We start from the raw sequence: 11,680 nt of genomic DNA, 5'->3' as shown, positions 1-11,680 counted from the left end.
GCTCTGGGCCTCAGCGTAGGGTCCCGAGTGCATGAGGAAATAGTTGTGAGTTGTTCAATTTGGTGGCAAGGAGGGAGGGCCTCGAATGGGATTAAATGTCCTCAAGGGACTGCTGGGCTGGAGACAGCAGATGCAAGGGAGGGGAAGTAAGGCCCAGGGGTGGGTACCCAGGATGTGCTTCCACTTTGTCCAAAGGCTTGTGGAAGAGGACACACACACACACACACACACACACACACACACACATTCGGGGTTGGGGGTCACAGGTAGAGGAGCACCTATGTCAGCCGGCACCGACGCTGGCTTCAGCTGGGCACCATTAGAATGACCTCCCGTGTCAGCTTTGGGCCAGGAGCTGATTCATCCCCACCTGGGGGCCCACTGGTCAGCCTGAGTTCTGTGCTGTGAGAGGGCAGACAGACTGGGGGAGCCCAAAACAGGGGCTGGGCAGGGGAGGGGCCTGGACCCCATGGCCCCAAGGGAGGCTAGAGCCCTGGGACCATTCAGCCCAGAGGAGCAGATTCCAAAGCATGACAGACTGTGGGGCAGAAGAAGCAGACAGGCTCTGTGGTCCCAAAGGCACGGCTGGCACTCTGGGGCCATTGTGGGTGGTCTCAAGATGATCCTGTCTCTCTCCTCCCAGCCCTCCCTCTCCTAGGAAAGGAGAGCCCAGTGCTCAGTCCCTTAACATGCCAACCTTTACTGATCTGGGAGAGATGAACAGGGATAGAAGATGGGAGGGGTATAGGCAAGTGGGGAGTGGGGTATGGAGACTGTGCCAGTCAGAGCCTCCTCATGGTCCCCAATCTGGGACCTGCCCCTCTTTGTCTGTGCAGAAGCAAACACTCTCACAGCCAGGAGAGCAGGGAACCCACCCTGCAGCCATAACCCAGGGCTGTATCTGAGGTAGAGTCAGACTCAAGGTTACCCCTCTGGCTGGATTTACAGGGACACAGACAGGCATCCCCGTGGCTCGGAGGGCGTTCAGAGGCCCAGGCCTTGGCTGTATGGGCACTCATGACTAAGGAAGGCCAGCAGACAGAGGGTCTAGGAGAAGCACCAGGTCACCTCCTCTAGGCAGCCTCCTTGATTGCTTCAGCCCCTCAATTCTCCCTTTCCAGTCCACAATCGCTGCCCCATGCTCAGGCCTCTGTATCTGCCATCCACACCTAAGTCCCTACTATCTGTCACAGGACTGGTCCGGGGATACCCCAGCAGGTCTAGGACTCCCCCAGAAGAGGGGCTAGGCAGCAGGGGCGGGACCTCCAGTAGCCTGAGAGTTCTAAAAGGCATTTGCCTCCCCCAGGGCTGTTTCCCCGCCCCCCCGCCTCCAACCCCACATACAAAGTCTGCAAACAGCCCTGTGGGGGAGGGTTGGTAGAAAGAAATAGATTTATTCTCATGTACAAAGCGGTCAGCCCACAGGACCATATACAACAGTTGCACAGAGTCCTAGAAAAACGCATCTCTCTAAAGGCAGCTCAGAATAGGTAAGGCAGGTGGCCCCCTCCCCCCAGCCCACAACACTGTACTGAACAAAACAGAGAAAGGAGGAACCTGCAGCCGGGATGACCCCAGAGGCCCAGCCCTATTGGGTCTCCCTAGCCCTGGGGCACAGGTGGATATGGCCTTGAAGAGGAGACAAGCCCTACCAGGGCTGAGGCCAGGTTCCCCTCTGGCTGCAGGAATGCAGGAGGGGCTCGGGCTAAGGGGGTGCACTCAGGGGGCCACTGAGGGACTCAGTGTCGGCTCTCTGCCCCAGGGGTCCAGGGACACTCCATGGCCTCTCCTGGGACTCCACAGAGCTATGGGGACTTTGATCTAAAAGGGGTCTTAGAGAATGGATTGTCTCACCCTCCTGTTTCATCCAGATAGGGGAAGGGACTTGCCCAGGGACAGCCAGGATGAAGCACTGCTGACCCATGATGGGCCTGCCTCCCAGCCCAGGGATCCTTCCTGCCCACTGTTCTTATCCTGCTTTCTTCCTGAGCCCCCTCTCCCAGAGCACTGAGCTGCCCCCCGGCAGCTTCCTTATGGGACCCCTTCATCTCCCCAGGTCCCAGTCTCCACTATAAGTACAGTGGCAGTCCTCAGGGCCACCTGTGGCCCCATCGCTATTTCTAGTCCTCCAGCCAAGCTGATGACTGTCTCTAAGACCCACACTCTGCCCACTCAGATGTCTCACCTTCTTGCGTGAGGATCCTGGGGGGCAGGGGGTGTCCTCAGAGGAAAAGGGCACAGATCTGGTGGGGCAGAAATGGGGCCCAGGAGAACCATCCAGGCTGCCTCGGAAGAGTGGCCTGAGGGGGGGCACTTGCCAAGGTGTGGTCAGAGATGCAGAGCAGGGCGCACTGTTCATTGTCATCCCTGTGCTCTCAGAGGACAAATAAAGTCCTGGTGAGGCTGGAAGTCTTCCATTATACAGACGAGAAAGCTGAGGCCGTGGAAGGTCGGCCTTGCCCAGGGTCACATGGGAAGTCCTGGTCTAGAACCCAGGACCCGTGGCTCTGGTCCCAGGGCATGTGGCCAGGCCAGTGGAGAGTTGTGGGAGGAGGCCTGGGTGAAGAGGAGTCCCAGGAGGGACTCACTCAGCATCAAGGCTGCAACAGCCATTGATGGGGGCCCCAGCACCATCCAGGTCAGGCACCTCGTACTCCTCGTCCAGGAAGTCCAGCGAGTTGTTGCTTGGGAGGCCGCGGATGGTGAACTTGTGCGACACTTTGGTCCAGTGCTCACGATTAGAGGCCACACGTTCATACAGCTCTGCTGCTTTGGGGAACAGGTCCTGCAGCAGCCTGGGGATGTGAAGGCGCAGGGTAAGAGGTCAGACTGTGAGCAGCAAGAAAGATTCGGGCTGGACCACAGGTAAAACTTCCACAAGAGTATGAGGCATAGGACGGGAAGCACAAGGAGAACATGGCGGTCTCTTTCCATAAGGGACCAAGGATGAAGTGAATGGCCCATTTAGGGGCAAAGCAGGAGAGGTTGTGCCCAGAGGCAGGGAGTGGATGAGCTGGAGCAGAGCCAGGCCAGCCCACCACTTGTGTCTGCTGTGACAGCCACAGCCAGCCCCATCCCACCCACCCTGCTGTCCCTGGCTGGGGTCCCTAGCAGGCCCCACGAGATCGCTCACTTGTAGATGGGCATTGCGATGTGCTCCATGAAGCTGATCTGCAGCTCGGGGATGTAGGCCTTCTCACGGTCCATCATCTCCATCGGCCTGTTGCCCATGGCCTTCTCCTGCAGGCATCAAGTCGTCAGGCCTGGCCCTCTCCTTCCTCCATAAGCACCCGGATCAGGCTAACCCAGCCCTCCCGGGGCCCAGGCTAGGAACCCTCCCCCAACCTGGACACCCTGCGGTCACTCCCCACATACCAAGTCTCCTTGGGAAAAGAACTCTTTGTAGATCAGCTCCTGAAAGGTCAACACTCTCATTACCTCCTGTGAGTGGGGTCCATCCACCCACGCTCCTCCACAGCCCATTCCCAAGGGGGCAAACTGAGGCACTGTGACCTCAGGACCTGCCCTCACCATGTCCGGCCTGGCAGGGGGATGGGCCCCAGATGGGAAGGAGTGGCTGGGTTCTGGCCCACCTTCCACCAGCCACTGATTTGCTATGAGTGACCCCCCCAGTGAGTCCATGCCCCTCCCTGCATCTCCCCACCTGTCGTCCTGAGGGGGTCCAGGTTCCTGTCTCCCCCACAGGCTGAGCTCAGCACAGGGACGGTGTTCAGGCTGCGGGAGCCACAGAGCCAGGCAGGGAGTACAGCCTGCGCCTTCCCAGGCTGGGGCAGCACTTACTGCAATCTTCCTCGTTGTCTTCCAGCCCTTGGTCTGGTCAGAGAGGTCACAGGAGGTCATAAGGAGGCAGAGAAGGAGGCTGTGATGCTGCTTGTTGGTTCGGTCATAGCCCACTGTTGGGGAGAGAACGGGGTCAAGGAGAGGGCCCCAGCATCCTGGTACCCTCTCTCGGAGGGCAAGGCCCCCGGGCCCACCCCAAAGTGGTCCAGGGAATTCAGCACCCTGGATGGGAGCCAGGGATGTAGGGCTGGGTCTGCCTGCTGGGTTCATGCCAGAAGGGGTGGGTCTAAACCCCTGGGGATGCTCTCCAGGCGAATCCCCCTCTTGGTGGTGCCTCCCCATCCCTGAGGCCTGGGCTAAAGGCAGGCACCTTCGGCCATCTTTTGGAGATCCTTGAAGATGCGGAGGTGGTGGGCCAGGTCTGTGGCCAAGATGATGTCCCGCATCAGGTCCAGCATGCGCTGATAGTCCTGGGCCAGGGCCAGGGGTGGGGGAGGGTGTCAAGGCCTCTGGCCAGACACCCCACCCTCGCCCCCAGACCTCAGGAACCTCCACCCCTCGGCTTCACTCCTTCTCCCGTCTCAGGCCAGCTCCCAGCTCCCACTTCCTCACCCCCAGCCCCACCCCCGGCCTCATCACCTTCCGGGAGAAGTGGTCAAAGATGTTGCAACCGTGGGTGTTGAGGATAGCGATGGCCTGAGCGAAGTGGTGCCTCTGGGGGGAGAGGAGTGATGGGGGTCCAGCTGGGGTGGGGGGCTTCCCTCCTCACTGACCCCAAGAGTGGGAGCAGGCCCGGCCCAGCCCCGACCCCCAAGGTGAGCTGAGCAGGCAGAACTGGGGAGTCGGGGGTGCGGGGCCCGTTCCCTTTCTGGGCTCTGTTTCAACCCTCTCTGTGACCCTGGGCAAGTCCCTGGCCACCTCTGAGCCTTGGATTCTTCAGCTGTCACATGGAGGGACACAACAAGGTAAGCTCTGAGGGCCTCTCAAGCTGGAACGATTCTGAAATGATCCCTCGGAGTCCTGGACACTAATTCATGCAGCCAGCATTTGTGTGCTGACAAGGAAGGGCGGTGACAAGGCGAGGGCAAGGACCCTGTCTCCTGATGCTGAAGGGCTATCACTCAGAGGAGGGGCAGGTAAGCCCAGGGCATGGAGGGCAGAAGCAGGGCTGCCACCATGCCTCCCAGGAGGAAGCGAGCCCCTCGTCTCTGGGGGTGTGCAAGCGGGAGCAGCTCTGGAGGGGGCCTGTGGGGTCCGCGTGGGGCAAGGCGAGCTTGGAAGTCTGACTCCCGCTCTGTGCCAAGCCCTCTGCCAGGTGCAGGGAACTCGGAGATGTCCCCGATTCTGTCCCTGCCCCCAGGAGCTCCCATCGCGGGCGTGCAGACCCACCCACATCAGTCTAAGGCAAAGCTGAGTATGATGGCAGTGAAGCCCGTGCCCGGCTGGGCGGGGAGGGGGTTTCATAGGGTGTCCCCAGACATGCAGAGAGAAACTTGCTAAATGCAAGTCCTCCCTCGGCAAACCTGGGCTCAGGCGGAACCTGCTGCCTGATTCGTACCCCCCGCCGCACCTGCACGCCTCCAAGCCCATTGGGGAACAAGAGCCAGGCGTGCCCTGGGGGTGGCTGCAGCTCTTATAGCCTATCTGAGGAGCAGGGCTTGGGAGGGGGACGAGCTGGGCCACAGTCTAACTTAGTAAGTCACTGGCTTTAAGGGGACAGTGGAAACGGGGATATTGGGCAGAATGGTGGTACCTCCATGACAGAACCTTCTGAGCTGTAGAGCGCGGCCAGCACAGATTTCTGGAAAAGCCCGAGAAAAGTCCATCACTCCTCACATCCAGAGGCAAGTGCTGCCATATTAGGCTCAGAACTGCCCTGCGCCTCCCGCCATCTCCCAAAGCCTGGGAGAGCCTCCTCCCATCTCTAAACTGGCTCCTGGTCTCACCAACTCCCGCCTCTCCCCAGGCTGGAGCGGGGAGACTCCCAGACACCTCAGGGAGGGTGCCCACTGTGACGAGGGCAGGGTCTCACCGAGGCCACCTGGAAGGAGTTGTTTGTGCCTCTGTGGTCCAGGTCGTGACACATGCAGGAAATAAACAAGGCAAAGATCTCCATGTCCCTGGTTGGGAGGAGACACAGGAAAAGGAGGTCAGCCACTGCTGCCTCCCCACACTTCCAAAGGAGGGCCAGCTGGATGAGACGTCCAGGATAAGGGGAATAGCTCAGTGGTTGAGTATTTGACTGCAGTTGTCCAGGAACCGCCTGGACAGGAGCTCAGGACACCTGGGTCCCCTTCTTGGAAAGGGGCCTCGTACCTTTCTAACTGGGCTGTTAAGAGGGTCCCGTGAGGCAGTGTGTGTAAAGCCTGCCACACAGGAGGTGCCACCCTGTCCCAGGGAAGGGGACCCCACCAGCTACCAGATGGGGGGAAGTGCAGTCACTCACTCGAGGTAGTTGGCGAGCTCCAGGTTCTTGTAGAGCAGGTAGCAGAAGTGGGAGACAGAAAAGGCGTGCATCCAGTTGTGGTACGGTGGATCCCGGTAGCCCTTCTTCACCATCAAACAGAACCTGGGGGAAGGGAGAGGGCAGCACAGGGGCCTCAGGCTCTCCTCCTCCAGGAAACCCTCCAGGCTCTGCCCTGCCCCATTCCTTTCCTATCCTGTGGTCCCAGTGTCTGTGAACTGCTTCTCACTCACAGATCCCCCCACCCTCACAAGAGTGGGCCTCCCCTAGGCATCCTCAGACAGTTCTTCCCAGAGCGCAGGGGGCAATGGATGTGAGAGTAGAGTTAGGAGGGAGGCAGAGACGGGGCTGCCTGCACGGAGGGGAGGGCTGGGGACACACACCGGGCCAGCGTCGGGCAGTCAATTTTGTAGTTATTGATGAAATTCATGTCCTGCAGCATGCTGAGGATGGCCTGGAGAGAGTGGAAAGGCGGGATCAGAGGATCGTCAGTTTCAAGGTGGGCCACCCCACCCCCAGCCTTGGCCCTTCTCGGAGCCTCCAACATTTTGGAGTCTTGGAACTTTAGATCTAAACTAGAGAACTATAAAACGGTAGAGCCAAGCACTCTCGGAGCCACGAACTTAGAAATATGACATCTAAGAACTCTTGGAACCAAGTTCACACAAAATCTTAGAAAAACAGGGAGAGAGGTGCCAATCCTGAGGCCATTGTTGGTTCCAGTCCAGCCCCTGGCCCCTGGGCAGGCCCTGTGGCCCGTGCTGGCAGACCACATGCCCCCTCCATCTCTGAGGAGACTCTATAGCCTTCTTTGATGACTCTGTCTTGCCAGGAAGTTCCTATGCACATCTAACTTCAATCTCCGGCTGTACACTCTCCACCTCCACATTCAAGTGGGACAGGCCAGCTCACCATGGAGGTGTCATCCTCGGGCAGAGAGCGAGGAGTGTAGGTGAAACAGGCAAAATTGGAGTCAATGGCAGCCACAGGCTGGATCCCATCATGGAGAAGTTTGGTGTATTCATCATCAGAGACCTAGAGGGAACCAGCCGGGGTATTAGAAGATGGCCTCCACCCAATCCAATGTCTTCAACCTCAACTTCCCACAGTGGCGGGGACCTCCCACTCAGAATGCACACCAGTCGGGCCATCCACTCCATGGGTTATCACTGGGCAGGAGAACACCACCGTCCCCTCACCATCCTGCAGCCCACCTACTATGTCTCCTTTCCAGTGACCACCCTCATCTGTAACAGCCTGTCCTTGTCAAAGACAGAGAACACCTCTTCATGGCAGCATAGGTAGCCTTTCATGGACAATAAATGAAAGATTCCTTCTTCTGGGAGGACCATCCCAGAGTCTAACCTCAATCCTTCCTGCTACAGCTTTGACCGTAGCCACAAAGTCTGTGACACTTTGGTTTAGACACAGATGAGAGGAATGTTCAAATGAACAATGACCACCACATACTCTGAAGTAAAGCCTGGGACAGCCTTTCTAACACAAGGTCTGGGAATGGGACTGCCCAGGACTGCATGGCCACTGTATTTAAGGGATCTGTCAGAAGGGCCCTGGGTGGGCTTCCCAGCCTTCAGTAATTCCCAGGATGGGAATTATCCCTGGACATTGGGAACACCTGGCTGAACCAATTCTTCCCTGGGCTAAGTAGTGCTGCCAGCCTTGGGGCTGAACCAGAAACTGCTTTGAAGGCCAGCTGCCCCGAAGGAGAGCAGCAGAGCAAAAGGCGAGGCATTGCTCTGCGTCTATCTTCCTTTTTTTTTTTTCTTGCGGTACGCGGGCCTCTCACTGTTGTGGCCTCTCCCGTTGCGGAGCACAGGCTCCGGACGCGCAGGCTCAGCGGCCATGGCTCACGGGCCCAGCCGCTCCGCAGCATGTGGGATCTTCCCGGACCGGGGCACGAACCCGTGTCCCCTGCAACGGCAGGTGGACTCTCAACCACTGCGCCACCAGGGGAGCCCTGGGTCTATCTTCTTATATTCAAGAGAGGATGATAAAAAAGCCCAGCCTGTCTTGGGTGCCTGAGGATTTGGGGAGGCAGGGGAGGAAAAGGTGGGCTACAGGGGACCCTGGAGCCCTGACAAGGAGGGCAGAAGCTCCATGCAAGGCTCACCTTCATGTGGTACATCATCATCTCGTTGGCTAGGTGGCTGCGATACTGGGCCTCATTCACCTTCTTGTATAGGAGGGACTGGGGGGAGAGAGGGAAAGATGGGGCTCAGGCAAGGTGGCTGTGAAATCTCAGAACGTCCAGGACTGGGACAAAGGGATCAGATAGAACCCCTGCCCCCTTCCTGTCCCATGCTGGGCCCAGTCTGAGCCTTCAAGCTCCAGCCCAGAGTAGGGGGCCCCCTGCAACTTTCATCCAGACCTCCCCTTGCCCCTCCTTCCCAGTGCCTCTTAGCACGTGAGCTGGCACTTGGCACACTCTCCTGAGCTTGCCCCAGGCTTCAGTGATGGAACCTGAGGCCCACAACAGAGAGACAGAAGCAAGGAAGGGGGACAGCGTTGGGGGCCTAGGGGTTGGATTCCTGGGCCAGAGCTGCCAGCTCTGGACAATGAGACCCAACATATCCCAAAAAGAATAACCAGGAGCTTGGGTTGAGGTTGCTTCCAGAGAACGGAGGGAAATAAAACAGACCTCCCATAGTCCTGGGAGGCTAACTGTACAGGACAGGAAGTAGTATCTCTGATTTTCTGATGGGAAACTGAGGCCAGAGGTGACCAGTAGGTACTGAAGATTGCACAGCAACCCAGCAGCAGGGCTCTGAGCCCCAGGGCAGGGCACGGACCCGTCTGGACAGAGCAAGGAGAGCCAATGTGGAGAGAACAGAGGGTCCTGCACGCCCCTGTCCTCCTCACATGTGCGATGCTGATGCCACAGTAGATGGAGAAGGCTGTCGCCAGATCCTCGTCAAACTTGCTGAACCATGGTCCGTTGATCTTATTTACCAGCTCGGCCACACCGATGACCTCTGGGGACCAAAGAGGGGCTAGGATGAACCAGTGGATGTGTCCGACGGAGATCTGCCCTCCCAGGGTGTCCTCAAGGGACATCACGTATTTGGGAAAACCCATCCCTTCGGCTTAGGGACACTAGGGTGGTGGAGAAGGCTTGTGGAACGTCCACTCGGCTCCGCCCCATCCTGCTCAGGCCCCGCCCCGCCCCTCTTCCCGGAGCCGCCAGGACCACGCACCCTTGTTCTCGTTCTTGATGGGAAAGCAGAGAATGTTGCGCGTCCGGAAGCCGGTGCTGTCGTCCACACCGCGGTAGAAAAGTGGGTGTGCATACGCGTCCGGGATGTTCAGAATCTGGCCCGTGGTCGCCACGTGGCCCGCGATGCCCTGGTCGGCCGGGATGCGGATCTCATAGCTCTGCCGGGCCAGGGATGGCGTAGAGAGGAAGTTGGTGGCCGGTCAGAGAGCGGACCATCAACCATCGGGCCTGCTCCACAGAGCCCACTGCGTACTCCCGGTCCCCAGGACCACGGCCACACCCTCCCTCCTCAAGGCCCTGCCTCACCTCATCATCCACCACGCCCCCATCGAACACCTTGGCCACCAGCTCGTTCTGATCCAGCAGGAACACAGAGCATCTGTGGAGAGATGGCTTTGGTCCACAGAGCCCTGACACCCCTCTCCCGCCATCCCTCTCCTGCCACCCCTCAAATCTCACGACTAGAGGCAAAGCCTGGATTTTGAGGCCTGGAGGGAGAGACTCTCCTCAGAGCTGGCTGACTCCAGACATCAGTCCAGATCGATGATTTTTTTTTTTTTTTTTGTGGCACCTACTCTGTACCAGGCACTGTGTTAGGAGCTGAGGACCCATGGCCAGCAAAGTAAGCCCCACCCCTGCTGTCACTTGATGTCACAATCTAGTGAGAGTCACAGGCATGAAATAAAGAATCACAGAAAACGTGAAGGGGTCCCACAAGAAGACAATGGAGGGGAAAAAAAGAGCGGAGGAAAGAAGAGGTCATTACTGAGGCCCAAGGCCTCTCTCGCCCCACCCCGGGGTGGATTCACTCACATCTCAGCATTGCTGAGGTTTCTGGCCTCTGTGATGATCTCCTGGAGCAGCACAGAGACGTCATCTGTGGGAGCAAGAAGCATGGGGAACAGTGGTGAGACCAGGCCGGAGTGCTGAGAGGCCAAGCCCTCCCACCTCCCCTCCTCAAAATGCCACCCCCCAACTCCCACCCCACAGCCAGGTATGAAGGAGGGCAGTGCACTCACCCAGGTGAGTGAAGAGGTTCTTTGCCACTTGGAGAAGAGCCTGGAATGGAGAAAATGGAAATCACAGGGAATCAGGTTGCAGGGGGTCACCCTCTCCAGCCCCCTGCCTCCATCAGCTCCAGGGTCTTCTCATTCCTCCCCTAGGGCTCTCTGGACAGACTGGAGACTGGCAGAGTCTAATTATATCATTTGGCTACTAAGTGAAGGAGTGGGAGGAATAGCCCCAGTGAGGGTGCACAGACATCCTGAGTCTGAGGTGCGCATGCACCTCCAGCTCTAGCCACCCAGCTGTTGCGGTGATGTCCAATCTGAACACTAGAGGGCGATTGCATACAGTGCCTGCAGCCAGAGGTGCCGTCTTGAAGAGCTACTGTCCTCCCTCTCTTTTTTTTTTTTTTTTTTTTGGCGGTACGCGGGCCTCTCACTGTTGTGGCCTCTCCCGTTGCAGAGCACAGGCTCCGGACGCGCAGGCTCAGCGGCCATGGCTCACAGGCCCAGCCGCTCCGTGGCATGTGGGATCCTCCCAGACCGGGGCACGAACCCGTGTCCCCTGCATCGGCAGGCAGGCTCTCAACCACTGCGCCACCAGGGGAGCCCTGTCCTCCCTCTTTAAGAGGCCGCCAGAGCATAGGCAGTCTCCCTGCCACCAGCCCCCAAAGACATGGGCTTTTCCCTTGTGGCTGACTCTCTGGAGCTGAGAGCTGGGCGACGTGGTCTCCGAGAGAGGCGCCACTCACCTGGCACTCACACTTGAGCTTCTGCTCCTTCTGGAAGGCCAGGGTGCTGGTGAGGACCGTGCTGGTGTAGTGAAAGCAGTGCTGGATCACACGCTCATCCTGGTCTGTGAATCTGGCAGGGTGGGGTGGCGGGGGTCACCGGAGAGGGACAAACCACAGACTGCTTGCCCCATTCTGCCTTACTTCCGTTCCTCCAGGAAGCCCACTTGGAAATCCACCAGCAAACTCACTCTCCTCTGCTGGGGCTGCTTACCGCACAGGTGGCTTGGGCCAGCTTCCCCCTCAGACTGGGGGCTCCTGAGCGGGGTGGGGGAGTTCTAATCCTCCTCTGACCAAAATGTGTTTTCTTCCTCAGACTATTGCTTCTCGAAGCCAGAGCCATGTCTCCCTCCTCTGACTTTAGACTTACCCAGACTGAGGTTGA

At 58.5% G+C, this 11,680-nt stretch overlaps 1 protein-coding gene across 1 annotated transcript in view; it reads right to left on the bottom strand.

Moving 5' to 3' along the window:
• Positions 1 to 2,571: 2,571 nt before the first annotated feature.
• PDE2A (phosphodiesterase 2A) overlaps positions 2,572 to 11,680 on the bottom strand; it is a 64,815-nt gene continuing 55,706 nt past the window's right edge. Inside the window, exons 14-31 of the mRNA XM_082843855.1 lie at positions 11,257 to 11,368; positions 10,520 to 10,559; positions 10,314 to 10,377; positions 9,807 to 9,879; positions 9,481 to 9,658; positions 9,146 to 9,258; positions 8,397 to 8,474; positions 7,178 to 7,300; positions 6,649 to 6,719; positions 6,248 to 6,370; positions 5,834 to 5,921; positions 5,555 to 5,602; positions 4,441 to 4,515; positions 4,172 to 4,271; positions 3,802 to 3,914; positions 3,376 to 3,414; positions 3,134 to 3,240; positions 2,572 to 2,795 (exon numbers count right to left, since the gene is read on the bottom strand). Coding sequence (XP_082699981.1) covers positions 2,585 to 2,795; positions 3,134 to 3,240; positions 3,376 to 3,414; positions 3,802 to 3,914; positions 4,172 to 4,271; positions 4,441 to 4,515; positions 5,555 to 5,602; positions 5,834 to 5,921; positions 6,248 to 6,370; positions 6,649 to 6,719; positions 7,178 to 7,300; positions 8,397 to 8,474; positions 9,146 to 9,258; positions 9,481 to 9,658; positions 9,807 to 9,879; positions 10,314 to 10,377; positions 10,520 to 10,559; positions 11,257 to 11,368 — 1,756 coding nt within the window. The 3' untranslated portion in view covers positions 2,572 to 2,584. The remainder of the gene's footprint in view (positions 2,796 to 3,133; positions 3,241 to 3,375; positions 3,415 to 3,801; positions 3,915 to 4,171; positions 4,272 to 4,440; positions 4,516 to 5,554; positions 5,603 to 5,833; positions 5,922 to 6,247; positions 6,371 to 6,648; positions 6,720 to 7,177; positions 7,301 to 8,396; positions 8,475 to 9,145; positions 9,259 to 9,480; positions 9,659 to 9,806; positions 9,880 to 10,313; positions 10,378 to 10,519; positions 10,560 to 11,256; positions 11,369 to 11,680) is intronic.

Source organism: Leucopleurus acutus, assembly GCF_964270905.1.
Source record: "Leucopleurus acutus genome assembly, chromosome: 8".
Taxonomy (NCBI): domain Eukaryota; kingdom Metazoa; phylum Chordata; class Mammalia; order Artiodactyla; family Delphinidae; genus Leucopleurus; species Leucopleurus acutus.
The sequence above is the reverse complement of the archived record's forward strand: the minus strand, read 5'-3'. Positions and strand labels throughout refer to the sequence as shown.